General features: G+C 39.4%; 1 protein-coding gene across 2 annotated transcripts in view; it reads left to right on the top strand.

Annotated features, from left to right (window-relative positions):
- DNAH11 (dynein axonemal heavy chain 11) overlaps positions 1 to 17512 on the top strand; it is a 321971-nt gene that overhangs the window by 222529 nt on the left and 81930 nt on the right. Inside the window, exons 61-62 of one of the 2 annotated variants that reach the window (XM_061586942.1) lie at positions 257 to 439; positions 1492 to 1593. The exons of the other annotated variant lie outside the window; for it this stretch is intronic. Of the exons in view, the coding sequence (XP_061442926.1) occupies positions 257 to 439; positions 1492 to 1593 (285 nt within the window). The remainder of the gene's footprint in view (positions 1 to 256; positions 440 to 1491; positions 1594 to 17512) is intronic. 2 annotated transcript variants of the gene reach the window in all.

Raw genomic sequence — 17512 nt, 5'->3', positions numbered from 1 at the left:
TCACTGCCTCTTAGCCTCATGAAAACCCTATTCATAGGGTCGCCATAAGTTGGAATTGACTTGAAGGCAGTACATGTGTGCAAGTGAATATGCATAACATTACTTGCTTTTTATACCAATACGTACTTGCTATTTTTAAAACTGAGTTCATTATGCACGTTTGGGTTTTGACCTTTTGCATTGTGAAATCAGCTTGTAGGCTTGAAGTGTTGTTCAGTACTATAGTAATGAGTTCAGTGCATTAACTGCCTTCCAGGTTGATGAATTCTTGCAAGCTTTAATTAACTACGATAAGGAGCATATCCCAGAGAATTGTCTAAAAGTGGTCAAAGAACATTATTTGAAAGACCTGGAATTCAACCCAAACCTGGTTCGCATGAAGTCATTTGCAGCCGCTGGCCTCTGTGCCTGGGTTATCAACATAGTAAAATTTTATGAGGTATTGAATATTTGTGTTGCAGTTGGATGAATAAAGAGGGCTTACTGTATATTACTTGAGTATGTACTGGCTACTCATAAACAATATTTGCAATAGAGATGGAATAGTAAGATGGAGGTTGCACTGGGGAGAAACTTTTATTTCTTTTTATTATGAATATCCTTCTTAAATTTTTATCTAGTTGCCAATTTTTATGATCAGTGAGCAAGGCACCTTTCAGTTCAAGCTTCCTGTTCATCTTGAGTTCACCGAGTGGTCTTATTAAGTCTCCATCTCAGCCTGAAAAGCACTGAGAAATGCCTTAGCCAGCCTGATACTGTTTTAAGTTTTTTATCTTTTATTTTTATCTTTTAAGTTCTTTTATTCTCACTTATATGTGTATGCACATGCATAATGCATTTTATGTATGTATGTGCATAATGCATTTTATGTATTTTAATAGTATTTTATGCATTTTAATTTACTGTCATGTTTTGTGTTTCATTGTGTATTTTATTATATATGTGTGCGATTTTAGTGTAGCCACCCTGAGTGCCCTATTGTAGGGCAGAAGGGCAGGAGAGAAATATTTTTAATAATAATAATAAGGGCAGGCTGCAGTTGGTGATGCTCCATTTGTCCTAGTAGACCAGCTTTGACTGGAGAGAACAGACTTTTCATCAAAGAAAGGAAAAGATCCTCTCACTTGTCCAGATCAGGGCTGACGAATTACAAGTTGGGATAGTGATGCACCAAATAACATATGCAAAGCAATCTGTTACTGAAATACGGGTATGATTATCTGTCATATTCCAGGATGTTCATTTAATTAAAGTTGTATCTAATATATCCATTTATCTGTTCTGTGATGTTTCTTCCTATGACTTCTAAGTGCATCTTAAAATCTTGAAAAGTAGGGAGGATGCAACCAATTCCAGTTGAAATATCATCTCATAAACTACTGTGAAAACAACAGAAGGCAGACCTTCAAGAGAAAATATGTGACCATTTATAACTTTTGTTAAAATTTCTATTATCATAGTTTTTAAACTCTGGCATATTGGAATTCCCAGGTGTACTGTGATGTGGAGCCAAAACGTCAAGCATTGGCCCAAGCAAATGCTGAACTCGCAGCAGCTACTGAAAAGCTGGAAGCTATCAGGAAAAAACTTGGTGTAAGTTCAATCCTAGTCAGTCCTAATCTTGCATTACTTTAAACAAATGTAACAGGCTTCCATTCTTTGTGGTAATGCATAGAGGCTGTCTGTAAAAATAAGGGCTTTTATTGCTTTTTAGTTCTGCCAGGTATGAAGCTATTGTTCTAGTGTCAAAGATAAGACATAGATTAGATGTTGTTGCATTTTCCCCTATAAACCAATTGACTATAGCATGCATTTTTGTATTTAGTACACTGAATCTTTAACATAAAATTACAGAACTTCCCCAAAACCCATTTAGTCACATTATTACATATACATATATTTAAATAATTATGTATCCTTTTGCAAATATACACAGTACAAATCTAGTCCTCTACTAGACTAATTCGAAGCAAATTCTAGCTATGAGAAATATGACCTCGTATACTTGCAAGATAAATGGTATGCTATTTCAATTACCCTCTCTTTCAAAATATAATTCAAGATCTTAGTTACTCTCAAATTCAACTGTGCAGCCTAATTCTCTCTCCTTAATTTAAATTATTTGCTCTAATGAGACTAGATGCTGTGCCATGTACAGTTGCACAGTGGTGACTTTTCTGTCAAATAGCATCCTTTGACTCATTTGCTCATTGGCTTTCAATTCTCAATGCATCCCTCAGCATTATGGCTGTTTACCATTTATTGGCCTACTATGTTTTCTATCATTCAGCATCTCAATGCCTTTGAAAAATAGAGTCACAGATAGTCGCCCCCATCTCATGGATTTCCAATGGAATTCTGTCCCATAAACCAGTTCTTTTCTATTGGGAAAGTGGTGTTCGAATTTTTCATGCTAGATTTTTTTTCTAGCAAGTAAGTTTCTATAATGATTAATAAATGCTGCAGCTATTACTTGGTAATCAATAATGCATCATCAGTTTGGATGGCATTGTGCTAACAACCCTTCATTTTTAATGCCTGTTAAAATATATTTCAAAATGACAAATTAAATCCTTGTCAACTCTGTGCAACAGCAAAATTAATGTTGTTGAGATAAATTTTATTAATATTTTCAAAACCTTCCATGAAAATATTTTACATCGTTCAAAGGTTGGGGTGGGGAGTACTACTTTTTTTACTTAAATCTGCATAACTCTTTGTATGCCTTCAATATGTAAACTTTTCTATGTGGCCCAGAAACATTTAAGCTGTGGCCTGTGCAGGAGCTTAAACTGCATCCCAGCAGTAACTGAGGAGAGCATTTGCATTTAGCAGCCAGCATTGCAAAGTGGTGTCCTGAGACTGCCTGTTCACATTTAGAGGCAATAAATATTATTAAAACATATTTTACAGTGCAATCTTATGTATGTTTATGCAGGTAAGCCTTACTGTATTCAGTGGAGCCTACTGTCAGGATCCCTCTGCGGCCACCACCTGTCAGGTCCCACCAGTCAGGATCCTGGTTTTTATTTGTTCTCTCTCTAGCACAGATCTCGCAAGATCCCACTGCTAGGCAGCACCACCAGACACTCCTTATTTCACAATATTGCCTTGGGACTTTGCCTTAGTCTCCTTCTGGCTTATTGTTACTTTGTGTCTGGGTGCACTTGCAGGCCACAACCCCCCTGTATCTTTGTGCCTATAAAGCATACAGCCCTGGGTTGCTCTGGATACTTGATGATGTTACACTATCTCTTCACTGCTGCCACCATTTGATACTATTTCTCCACCTTGGTAAATACCCTGCCCACCCTTCTGGTCTGTGAAAGCCCCAGCCAAGGATCAGGCTTTTGGTAAACCAAGAAAATATTTATTTATAAACACCAGGAAATAACAAGATTACTTAAGGTATATTTAACAAGCATATGGTTACATATATTGCATTACTCTTTATGTTTCTAGTCATATATAATCTGCCTCAATACCATCCTAATACAATCCAACCCACAACCAACTCCAACACACAACAACCAACCCCCTCTCCACTGTCATCCTCTCATTTATACCTTCAGCCACTCAAACGTTCAGCCAGTCATCATACAGCGTTCTCCAGCATTCTAGCCCATGTGCTTCCCCCTCTCACTCAGTCCACTTACCATATAATAATAAACCTGCACTTACCATATTTACAGTAATATTTATATACAGGGACATCACACCTACTTCCTAATAAGGGTGTTTAGGACTGTAGCCTTAATGTTCATAAACATATTCCTCCAAGTTAACAAACATATTCCTCAAACTCAAAAACCAAAGAAATGACATAATGACACCATACAAAATCAAGTTGGAATTAAAGATTTCAGTTGCTTTGAATTCAACCTGGTCTTCAGTCCTATAGTGATCCAGAAAGGTTTAATGTTTGAAAAACAGCTATCATTTGTATGTGTCTGCCACAGTCAGTCCCAGGGTATGGTCTGAAGGCACACAAGGCTACCACCTTAGTGAAGCTAAGCAAGTCTGGGTCTTGTCAGAGCCTAGTTGGGAGTCTGCCTGGGAACCACATGTGTGCCTCCTTGAGTTCTGTGCTGAAAGAAATGTAGAGTAGAAATGTAAAATAAATAATAATTTGGACTGTGTAGATTTCCCAAACTGATTCCATTTTGAAATTGGCTGTAAAACTATCATCTACCAGGCTGAAATAGTTCAAACAACCTCTGTCTGGCTTACATACAAATTCACGGGTTCTTCACTTGTCCCTTAAGTCTAAGGCTGTATAGAATCCTTGTATGAAGGCTCTCCTAGACTTGTGCTGTGCATCAGCAGTAAATCTAATACAGACAGACTTTAAGAGGATACTCCCACCAGAAATCTCTCAGAACTAGGGAGAAATCAGGATAAAATGGAGTTCTACAGCAGAAGGAGTTTATGCTTTTTATTATCTACATATTTCTATATGAGTATATATGAGCATACAACAATACATGAATAAATCAGAATTAATAATACAGCACACAATCAAAGATTATTAAGTAATATAAGCTTTAAGGATCATATGCTTATACAGTCTAGAAACCTTAACATTTTGAAGGAAAAGAATGTCAGTTTAAATCTCCCCCACAGGGCTCAGACAAGCCTCATATTAAGACTCAGCAATTAGGCAACTTAACAGCAGTGACCAGTCCATGAGGACTGATAAAACACTGTGTTTGTGATCTCCTTTTATAGTCTCTGATCTGATCTAAATCTACATCAACTGATCTCACAGTACTTTCCCATGAACAAATTCATAAAACTTCTTACAAACTTGTCATAAACATTCGCATGGAACAGTCTTACAATCATCTCAGACACAGGATCTTCCCAGGGATTGTTATCTTCTTTTCAGGTGATTCTGGACATCCAGAAAGTCCTATCTGGATATCTAAATGAGGTATTTCCCTGTCTGTTCCATTATTTCTTTAGTCTCAAACTTGTTGACTTGAAACACTACAAGTTGGCTGTACTCCCAGACTTTCTCAAGGGGGAGAGATGGGTAGACGAGCCGCTTGCCTTTTAGAATACATTTCATTACATTCGCGGGGGGGGGACTTCAACAACACACTCTAGCATACTCTAACTTATATAATTATGTAGACTTATACAGGACATACATTATTTATAAGCGCCTACCACAAGGTCATCTTATCATAAACTGAAGTATTTTGTTTTCCTACATAACATTTCAGAAACTGAGGTAGCAATCAGTGTGACTGAAGCACAGAAGTGTGTCCCTAGATGTACCAGCATTCTAACACAGGCTCACAGGCTAAGAATATGAGATGCTCCTAAATAAAACCATTCTGTGATTTTTTGCATTGTGGTTATGTGGACCACTAGCCCTTTTCTCTGGAATTGCCATCTTTTGTTCACTTGCTTTTTACATAGAATTTAACAACGTTAAATAAAAGCATTCCAGTGCTTTTTGCATTGCATATTATTCTCCCAGTTTTTCAGAATTCGTTTTAGTGAAAAATAAACATCTAATTGCAGCTTCAGACTCACCAGTACATACAGGCAAAGCATTCTTCAGATGTTTCACACCTACTGTACTTTTAATTAAAGTCTCCATGGTTATGTAGCACTATTTCTTCTATTTACAATGACAATAATATTTTTGAGGGCACGTATTTTATTAAATACTCTCCTAGCAATGAACAGACAATTAAGAGAGAGTTTTCAAGGGGCAGGTAAGGGGCCATTCATCACTAATCCCTTGTTGTTGCTATGTGCCTTCAAGTCGATTACGACTTATGGCGACCCTATGAATCAGCAACCTCCAAGAGCATCTGTCGTGAACCACCCTGTTCAGATCTTGTAAGTTCAGGTCTGTGGCTTCCTTTATGGAATCAATCCTTCTCTTGTTTGGCCTTCCTCTTTTTCTACTCCCTTCTGTTTTTCCCAGCATTATTATCTTTTCTAGTGAATCATGTCTTCTCATTATGTGTCCAAAGTATTGTTATGAGTATGGGGGTTGGAATGGATGATTCCTGTGGGTCCCCTTCCAACCTCTGATTTGGAATCCTGTGCCTTGGAATGAGGAACTTATCTCTGCTGGTCAGATGAGTCTCTTTTGTTAAGCTACTAGAGTGGCCGGGTAGAATAATGGGTCTATCAGTTGCCCAGCAACTGGTGAATGGGCCAGGAAGACCCTTTTGTCATTGAAACTCTTTAGAAGAGCCTTCCCCCCCCTGGGGGGACGTTTGTGCTTTGAGTGTTTTTAGAAGCGTCTAGAGAAAGGCTGGTAACTGGAGGCAGGCAGAGAGACTGGCTCTCTGCACCATGGCATTTAGGATGCCTCCTGTAACCCTGATGGAAAAACTGGATATAGGACTGCTGATGCCTTGAACCCCTCCATCCTAAGCTCAGGTTGGAATGTGTGTAAATAAATAAACCATATTTCATAAAGACATCACAGTCTCCACTGACCTTCTTCCCAAAGGAAACCAAACCCTGGATGAGCGCAAGGACCCCGGAAATCTCACTGCTCAGAGATTGGGGAGGCGCCAGAGCTTGGAAAAGTTACTTTTTTGAAGTACAACTCCCATCAGCCGAATCCAGTGGCCATGCTGGTTGGGGCTGATGGGAGTTGTAGTTCAAAAAAGTAACTTTTCCAAGCTCTGGGAGGCGCACAACAGTATGATAACCTCCGTTTCATCATTTTAGCTTCTAATGATAGTTCTGGTTTAATTTGTTCTATCACACAATTATTTGTCTTTTTCACGGTCCATGGTATGCACAAACCTCTCCTCCAACACCACATTTCAAATGAGTTGATTTTTCTCTTACCCGCTTTTTTCACTGTCCAACTTTCACATCCATACATAGAGATCGGGAATACCATGGTCTGAATGATCCTGACTTTAGTGTTCAGTGATACATCTTTCCATTTGAGGACCTTTTCTAGTTCTCTCACAGCTGCCCTCCGCAGTCCTAGCCTTCTTCTGATTTCTTCTATTGTCTCCATTTGGTTCATGACTGCGCCAAGGTATTGATAATCCTCGACAAGTTCAATGTCCTCATTGTCAACTGTAAAGTTACATAAATCTTCTGTTGTCATTACTTTAGTCTTTTTGACATTCAGCTGTAGTCTTGCTTTTGTGCTTTGCTCTTTAACTTTCATCAGCATTCGTTTTAAATCATTACTGGTTTCTGCTAGTAGTATGGTATCATCTGCGTATCTTAAATTACTGATATTTCTCCCTCCAATTTTCACACCTTCATCTTGGTCCAATCTCACCTTCCGTATGATATGTTCTGTGTATAGATTAAATAAATAGGCTGACAAAATACACCCCGTCTCACACCCTTTCTGATTGGGAACCAATCAGTTTCTCCATATTCTGTCCTTACAGTAGCCTCTTGTCCAGAGTATAGGTTGCGCATCAGGACAATCAGATGCTGTGGCACCCCCATTCCTTTTAAAGCGTTCCATAGTTTTTCATGATCTACACAGTCAACGGTTTTGCTGTAATTTATAAAGCACAGGGTGATTTTCTTCTGAAATTCCTTGCTCTGTTCCATTATCCAATATATATTTGCAATATGTTCTCTGGTGCCTCTTCCTTTTCTAAATCCAGCTTGGACATCTGGCATTTCTTGCTCCATATATGGTAAGAGCCTTTGTTGTAGAATCTTGAGCATTACTTTACTTGCATGGGATATTAAGGCAATAGTTCGATAATTACTGCATTCCCTGGGATCCCGTTTCTTTGGAATTGGGATGTATATGGAACACTTCCAGTCTGTGTGCCATTGTTTAGTTTTACATATTTCTTGACTGATTTTAGTCAAAATTTGAATAGATTCAGTCTCAGTAGCTTGTAGCAATTCTGTTGGTATGCCATCTGTTCCTGGTGATTTGTTTCTTCCAAGTATTTTAAGAGCAGCTTTCACCTCACATTCTAGAATTTCTGGTTCTTCATCATACAGTTCCTCCATGAATGAGTCTGTCACCTTGGCATCTCTTTTATAGAGTTCTTCAGTGTATTGCTTCCATCTTCCTTTTATTTCATCTCGGTCAGTCAGTGTGTTCCCCTGTTGATTATTCACCATCCCTACTCTTGGTTTAAATTTCCCTTTAATTTCTCTAATCTTTTGGAATAGGGCTCTTGTTCTTCCCTTTTTGTTGTCCTCTTCTATTTCTATACAATAACTATTGTAATAGTTCTTTTTGCCCCTACGTACTAGTCGCTGTATTGTTGCATTTAAGGTTCTTACCGTATTTCTATCTCCTTTTGCTTTTGCTTTCCTTCTCTCTTTAACCTTTTGAAGAGTTTCTTCAGTCATCCATGGGGGTCTTTCTCTCTTTTTAACTAGAGGTATTGTCTTTTTGCATTCTTTCCTGATAATGTCTCTGGCTTCAGTCCATAGTTCTTCTGGTTCTCTGTCAACTACGTTTAAAGCCTCAAACCTGTTCCTTATTTGATCTTTATATTCTTCTGGGATGTTATTTAAATTGTATTTTGGCATTATGATTGCTTTGTTGTTCTTCTTTAGCTTTACTCTGATTTTCGATATGACGAGTTCATGATCTGTACCGCAGTCTGCTCCTGGTCTTGTAGCCATGCTAAATAGAAAGAATAAAGGGGACCAAACCTGTGAGGAAGCTTTCCATTAACACTGGAAAGGACTTTTGTTTGAAAGAGAGTTACTTGTAATAAATGTTATAGAAAGATGTTGTCTGGATAATATAGCAGAATAATAATATGTGGAACCTCAGTGACATGATGGGGCTGGACCAGATTTTTGCAGAGAAGAATTCTCTCTCTCTCTCTCTCTCTCTCTCTCTCTCTCTCTCTCTCACGCACGCATGCATGCACGCACACACACAGACACAGACACACACACCCTCTCTGCTGGAGAATTTTAAACCCTACCATATAATATTCAGTGAAATACCACCACCACCTCTTTTTCCACATGTGAATGTGCTGAAGAATTTTTGCCACAACTGCGAATCCAATTTTAGTATTGTTGAAGAAAGCAACAGGCTCTGCCCCTGCTCCTTCTAGTCTTCCTTTCTTGCTTCCTTCATCCACAAGTAGGAACTTAGAGTGTCATCTTATTCAGTATAACTGAATCAACATTTCTTTTGGTTGGAGAATTTTACCACCCTGTGGAGAATATTTGGTAAAATGACCCACAGTGTAATGGCCCATGCACAGACAATTTTGAAGATCCATTTTTGCTCATCCCTTTTCCACTTTTTGGTTACTTATTTAATTAATTAATTTGTTAGTTGCGTAATACCAAACAGTCTCTAGGCGGTTTACAACAGATTTAAAACATACACAAATTTAAAACAAGAATCATAGATAAAAACACACACAATCAATGAAACGCATCAATATATTAAAAGCCATACTTAATAATCAATAGAATCATTAAAACTTTCAAATAACAAAAAGGAACAACTAGGACAGCACACATCAAGGATTAAAGACCTGTGTGAAGAGGAAGGTCTTTGCCTGGTGCCTAAAGATGGACAGAGAAGGCTCAAGGCATGTTTCCCTGAAGAGAACATTCTGCAGCCAGGGGCATCATCACTGAAAAGGCCCGTTCTCATGTTGCCACTCTCTAAGCTTCCCATGGAGGGGGTTCACAAAGAAGAGTTTCTGATGACGAATGGAGGGTCCTGGTTAGTTCATATGGGGAGAGATGGTACTTGAGATATTGAGGTCCTGAGCCACAATAAGGCTTTATAGGTCAAAACCAGCACTTTATATTTATTATTTATTTATTTATTTATTATGAGATTTGTTAGTCGCCCATCTGGCTGGTTAGCCAGCCACTCTGGGCGACGTACACGATAAAACAGTATATAAAACAGTTAATTTAAAAACACAGTAAAGCCCGTTCCAAAAGCCTGCCTAAAAAACCAGGTCTTCAGGGTCTGGCGGAAGCTCATAGACGGGGCATGGCGTAGATCATTTGGGAGAGAATTGTAGCGCACTGCGTGTGTAGGTGAGACGTGGTATGGATCCAAGAGCCGTTTAGAACAGGAATAAGACAGGCCAGGCAAGTTTCATGTAAGAGTCTTTACTAGGCAAAGACATTAGAGACATCTTCCTCCATTGACAATTCTTCCCCCACACTCGAGATCCTGCCAGTTCCCAGCTTATCACACACTCAGCTAGCCACACTGACCTTGATTGTCTGGAACTCTGTTCTCACAGTTTAACCCTTCTGCTTCAGGTTTCTCTCTCTCTGCTAAAAACCTTGTCTGTGAGTCTCACAACCTGCGTCACTGACCAACAGCCCCCACCTGAGACTTGCAGACTTCAAAACATCAAGTTACAATTATTACATTTCTACAACGTTAACCTTCATTACAAATACATTTCAGTACATGGATTCTTACAGTTTCTATTTACAGTTTCAGTTCAGTTCAGTTTCTCTTTATTCTTTATTTACACAAGTTTCACAGATTCATGTTTGCTTTTATTTGATGATACAATTTCATTTCATTCTTCAACACAATACTTCCACATTAGATCCATTGTTTCTTTATCTATAGGCCCCTCTTTTTCCCATTCCACTGGAATTTCATCTGTTTCATTCTGTTGTGTAACATTAAATGCAAATCTCTGAGGAGGTTGACCTTTCGTTTTTCTCTCTGATCTCCTGACATTATCTATTTCCATTTCTTCCTCACTTTCAACTTTAGTTGGACCAGCACTCGTACTTGGCATTTCTGTATCATGTGTTGTTATGTCTTCACTTCTCAGCCTTTTAACAGTACGTTTGCCACTCTGAATCAAATCTGTTAATGCAGGTTTTAATGGAATTTGCTGCCCGAAAGGAACATCTGCAGCTTCCTGTTTGTTTTCACTCTCTAAGATCACTGTTTGGCTGTGTCTCCAAGGTTTATCTATCACTTTTATGTTTCTGCTTAACACTACTTGTTGTTTCTCAGGTAACCAAACTCTGTAATATGAATTCTGAAATCCTAAAATGCGTCCTGCTTGAGCTCTTGAGTGTTTTGCAACATGTACCCAGCATTTTGCCCCAAAACGTTCTATGTGTTTCACCCTGGGTTTTCTCCCAGTCAGTTTCTCATAGGGAGACATGCCTATTGTTCTGTGCATTAGGCGGTTCTGAATATAAACAGTGTACAGTATACATTCACCCCAATAAGTGTTATTCATATCAGCATCTGCTAGCATTGCTCTCAATGAATCCTGCAATGACCTGTTCCTCCTCTCTGCCGTGCCGTTGGAGGATGGGCTGCAGGGAGCAGTGAGTCTATGAATTACTCCCTTCTTTTCCAAATATGTTTGAAATGAATTACTGATAAATTCTCCTCCTCTATCTGATCTGATATTTTTGATAACAGCCCCATGTTGTGTCTCTGTTTTCTGTATGAATGCCTTTAATTTCTCTTCTGCATCACTTTTCTTTTTCAATAAGAACACTTGTGTAAATCTGGAAAAATCATCCACAATCACTAAATAAAACCTTGCTCCACCTTTTGAGCACTGAAAAGGACCAGCTAAATCCACATGTATAAGCTGATATGGTTCTGAAGTCGTGCTTTCACAGCTCTTATTTACTGGCTTCACAGTCATTTTTGTTTCATAACATACCTCACACTCATCCACATGCTCACAGTGTGTTAACTTCAAATCTTGACTATATTTTGGGGTGTTTTGTATCTTTTGGAAATGTCCATGTGCTAATTTTCTGTGCCATTCATGGACACAATTCTCATGTTTCTCTTTATTTACTGCTATCCAAGCACACATGTCTTTATCAATCTTGCATTCAACTATAAACATTTTGTTCTGTAATTTCCCTTGCATGCATATTTCACCATCTTTTCTCACAAAACATCTATCCCCTTCAAATGTAACTTTACAACCTATTTGAGCCAATTTTCTCACTGATAGAATGTTATATTTTAAACCAGAAATCAATAATACATCTGTTAAAATTCCCAAATTACCCATCTTCAGCGTTCCTCTTGCTGTCGCGTTCTGAGTAGATCTGTCAGCCAGATAAAGCTTCTCCTGCGTCGGCTTTGAAGTGTAAAATAAACTAGAGTCTGTGATTAGGCAATTAGACGCTCCACTGTCAAGAAGCCACTTAGAGTTAATCAGTTTATTGCTCTCTTTAGAAACAAAGTTCACGCTTGCCCTCTGACTTTCAAAGTCTCTGTAATTCCTCTTCTTTAAACAATGTCTCTGTATATGCCCACGTGACCCGCAAAAATAACATGTTTTAGTCTCTTCCCTGCTTCTTTGATTCCGTTGTACAGACACAGTCTCAGCCTCTTTTAAGTCCATTTTCTTGTTTTCTTGTCTCCTACACCATTCTTGTTGAAGTTTCTGTTCCACAAAGTCCAAAGATAGAGTCCCGTCTGGTTGACTTTCAAGACCAGCAACCAGCACGTCCCATTTTTGATCAAATGAAGATAACAGGAGATAAACCATCTGCAAGTCATTATGATGTACGCCTCGATCTTGCAGCTCTGCCTTTAATCTACGAAATTCAGCCAAATGCTCTTCCATAGTCACATCATCAGTAAAATGCATCTGATAAAGCTTCCGTGCCAAACACAGCCTGCTTCCCGCAGTTTGCTGTACATGTGCAGCTCTTAACTTTTCCCACATCTGATTAGCAGTTGGCTCATTACTCACCAGCAACAGTTGTGAATCTGATAGCCCCAGAGTAATAAAAGCCTTCGCTTTCTCGTCTTTCTTCAGCCACACTGCTGAAGGAGCTGCTGGAGGGGGGTTTTCCACGACATCATTTAAATCCTCTTTAATCAGAACAGCTCTCATTCTCCACTTCCAGCTGGAGTAAGTTACAGCATTCAGTCTCTCCATCGGCATCCCGGAAGACAGATTTACAGCCATGTTGCTCACTCTTACTTGCCTCTCACTTGCGCTTTGTTTCTCTCTGCAACAACGCCACTTCACCAGTTCTCAAACCCGCTACAACGCCTCTTAATCTGGGCCCATAACCCCTGTAGCGCACTGCGTGTGTAGGTGAGACGTGGTATGGATCCAAGAGCCATTTAGAACAGGAATAAGACAGGCCAGGCAAGTTTCATGTAAGAGTCTTTACTAGGCAAAGACATTAGAGACATCTTCCTCCATTGACAATTCTTCCCCCACACTCGAGATCCTGCCAGTTCCCAGCTTATCACACACTCAGCTAGCCACACTGACCTTGATTGTCTGGAACTCTGTTCTCACAGTTTAACCCTTCTGCTTCAGGTTTCTCTCTCTCTGCTAAAAACCTTGTCTGTGAGTCTCACAATCTGCGTCACTGACCAACATAGGGTGGGGGCCACAATTGAGAAGGCCCTCTCTCGGGTCCTCACCAGTCTAGCTGTTTTGACAGGTGGGATCCAGAGAAGGTCTTCTGAGGCTGATCTTGTTGAGCGGCATCCCTGTCGATGCTGGAGGCGCTCCTTCAGATAAGCTGGGCCACAACCGTATAGGGTTTTAAAGGTTAAGACCAACACCTTGAATTGGGCTCGGTACACAACCGGTAACCAATGCAACTCCTTCAACACAGGAGTGATGTGATCTCTACGGCGGCCGCCTGTAATCAGACGCGCCGCTGCATTTTGTACCAGCTGTAACTTCCGAACCGTTTTCAGTGGTAACCCCACATAGAGCGCATTACAGTAGTCTAGGCGAGTGGTGATCAGGGCATGTACCACCGGTGGGAGCAGATGATTGGGAAGGTAGGGGCGTAGCCTCCGTATCAGATGGAGTTGATACAGAGCTGCCCGGCTCACAGCCGAAACTTGAGCCTCCATGGACAGCTGCGAGTCAAGAATGACCCCCAGGCTACTTTGAATTGAGCCTGAAAACTAATCAGTAACCAGTGCAGGCATGCCAGAATTAGTGTTTGTATACCTTCAGGTTGTTTTGGGTTACCAAAGATGAGATGCAGACACGAGGTTTGCTTACAAAGAGTTAAAATTTATTGAGTTTACTTACAAAGCATACAGCCAAGTATCCCCAATAAAAGTGGATCAGCCACACAGCTCTGCAGTAGCTGGTGTCAGACTGAACACTCCTATTGGGCACAAGAAACATTTTTATAGCATAAAAACTGGCACACAACTAGAATATTACATAAATGATTAATGAGTATACAGACATCAAAAATAATATATTATGGCACCTGCGCATACCTAACCTTTAACAGGACACCTTAAAATACAATATAAACTGCCAACTAGCTGTCTATTGCTAAGATCTATTTTCATCTTCCTTTCATCCTTCAACTAGCCACAGCTATCTCACCTGCCCCATCCCATCCTTGACTCATCCACCTGTCGTAGGGACATAACTTATTCTTACAGAGCAACTGATAATCTTAGCCTTGACTAGATGCCTAACGGGGCTCCTTTCATGTCTTGATTAATGAGATACCTTCCCAGTATCATACTGGGCAAGCCATCATGTACCCATTAAAACACCTAGATTAGAGTCCAGGTGAGCCTGAGGTGATCTGGCATACCCAAGGATGCTGGGGCTCTAAAGGGGGAATATAATCCTCTAGGCCTAAGTAAATATGCTAAAGCTATCTTTTAGCTTACATAGATATTTTGCTACTATAGGGCATACAGTGTTATAAGTGTGGACTGACTCACTCTGGTCAACAGTCTGGCCGCCAAATTCTGCACCAGCTGCAGTTTCTGAACTGTCTTCAAAGGCAGCCTCACATATAACACATTGCAATAGTCTAATCTAGAGATTACCATACCATAGACCACAGAAGTTAAGCTATCCCTGTCCAGATTGGGTGCAGCTGGGCCACCAGTCAAAGTTGGTGGAAGACACTCCATAACACTGAGGGCACTTGTGCCTCAGGCAACAGTAATGGGTCCAGAAGTACCCCCAAATTATGTACCTGCTCCTTCATAGGGAGTGTAACCCATCCAGAGTAGGCCACAACTCTTCCATCCAGTCTAGAGAACTAACTCAGTGCCTTAGTCTTGTCTGGATTAAGCTTCAGTTTATTGGCTTTCATCCAGTCCATTACCAAGGCATCAATTTAGCACATCTACTACCATACCTGCAGATGTAAAGAAGAAGTAGAGCTGTGTGTTATCAGCATATTACTGACAACAGACTCCAAAATTCCAGATGATCCCACTCAGCAGTTTCAATTAGATATTAAATGGCATGTGGGATAGAATTGAACCCTATGCAACCCCACACTGAAATTCCACTGGGTGAAATAGCATTCCCCAAGCACCACCCTTTGAAACTGACCATCCAAACTGACTAGAATCACTGCAAAGCAGGACTGCCCACCTCCAACTCAGACAGCTGCCTCAGAAGAATACCATAGTCAGTGTCTAAAGCTGCTGAGAGATCAAGGAGTGGTAACGGACACACTCCTCCTGTCTCTCTCCCAACACAGGTCATCATATAGGGCAACAGCCAGCTTCCATGCCAAAACCAGGCCTAAACCTTGATTGAAATGGATCCAGAAAATTGACTTCCGGGAAGGGTGACTTCGCTTGTGCCTGCTTTTGAGACGGGCTCCCGCCTCAAAAGAAGCTTATTCAGATATAAATCAGTCAGAACATTTTTTTTTTGACTGATGAAATTTCTCCCGGGCAGGGAGAAACGTAGAGATCAACCTCAAAAGCCTGTTTTTGTTGGGAGGACTGGATTTCATTAATTTATGAGAAAAGGTCCAGCCAACAATGCCGGACGGACTTCCAAACTTTTGCTCTATCTGTTTAATGCGATACGTTTATCTTTTCTTCAAAGAGAAAACCGACTAACAGGCAAGTACCCTTCTTTCTATTATTTTTCTTACTTGGTTTAAATTGTTGCAGCAAAAGGAGATTTGTCAGATTGATCGGCTTTGAAGTACTCCTGGGTGAGCTATAACTCTTCTCTGTTATTCACGAAATTAACAGCTTATCTCTGTTTCTATTGCAAAAAGCTGTCCTGGAAGTGCATTTTAAAGATATAAACAGAAGAGGGATTTCTATTCCGAGGAATGTTATATTGTCTGGGACTATTCTCTTTTTGGTCTATTTTATTTCGACGAATCTGCTTCTTCACGACGCCACTAACTGTTTTGATGCTGGGAACCAAATTTGTTTTGTATTCTTGAACATAGAGAGATAAGGCAGGCTGCTCTGTTTATACTGTGATGTCATCAAGCCTGGAATATTAACCCAATTGTTGCTGAAATAAGAAGTGGTTCTTCTTTACTTCTGTTTTGCTTTGTTTTCATGGTTTTAAAAATGGCAATCAAGAAAGTGGCTGAGAATCTGGAAGTAATTATGTTTCAGAAAATAATGGATGAGATTGAGATAACGAAACAAACCCTGCGACAGGGCAGTAAGGAGCTGAAAATTGAACTGAGCAAAATGACGCAGGAGCTTAAAGAAATAGGGGATCCTGTGAGAGAGGAGAATGAGATCAGAGATGAGAAAAGAAAAAATAAAGGGAAGATACAAGCCCTGGAGATTGGAACAAATGTGGAATTGGAAAAAGATCTGGAGTTTATGGATATTAGAAATAAAATCTACTGTTTGGAATTTAACGTTATCTCTGAAGAAATTAATGAAGATATTAGAGATAAAGTTATCAATGGCTTGGATAATCTTCTGGACTGGAATGACGTGATGGAGTTTGATATAGTGAAAATCTATGGAATTAACTGCAGCCATGTGACAATGGAAAAACTCTCAAGAGATGAGCCAGTGCATTTTGTAAAAAAGAAGAACAGAGATATGACTTTACAACAGTACTTCAGCAACTTATTCAGAATGGATGGCAAGAAAATATTTGGGATAGAGGAAATTCCCATCAGACTCTTATTATATGACTATGGCTATGACAGCAAGATTATTATGGAATACTGATAAAGGAAGATTGGACACTGAAATTACTGGACTTAACAGGACTATTGAAGATGGAAGATGAAATTAATAGGGATAATGGAATAATGGCTATTGAAATTATTGGACCTAACAGATTTTGATGAGATGGATTAATCGAAATGTTTATTTGGAGAAAAATTGATAGATATATTTCTTAAAGAATTGAAACCTCTCTTTGACTTTTTGTGGAAAGAATAAAGTAATGTTTATGAGATTTGATGATTAATTAAGATAACTACTGGAGGAAAGTGATTTTATAATATAATTTAAGAGACAGGATTGTTATATATTGTAGACCTATAACTGATTTGATCTGTGACAAATGGGAAGTCAATATTTTATTTTTTTGTTTAATCATTTTTGTTTTGTTTTGTTTTTTGTCTTTGAATGTTTTATGATTTTGTTTTATATGTTTTATGAAAATTTGAATAAAAATTATTGTAAAAAAAAAAAGAAATGGATCCAGAAAATCTGTTTTATCCAAGAGAATCTGGATGTAGTCCACAATCACACACTCAAGAACCTTGCCCCAAAAGGGGAGATTGGTAACTGACCAATAATTATTTAAATTGTCTGGGTCCAGCAAAGGTTTCTTAA

Source organism: Rhineura floridana, chromosome 10 (assembly GCF_030035675.1).
Source record: "Rhineura floridana isolate rRhiFlo1 chromosome 10, rRhiFlo1.hap2, whole genome shotgun sequence".
Lineage (NCBI taxonomy): Eukaryota > Metazoa > Chordata > Lepidosauria > Squamata > Rhineuridae > Rhineura > Rhineura floridana.
The sequence above is the reverse complement of the archived record's forward strand: the minus strand, read 5'-3'. Positions and strand labels throughout refer to the sequence as shown.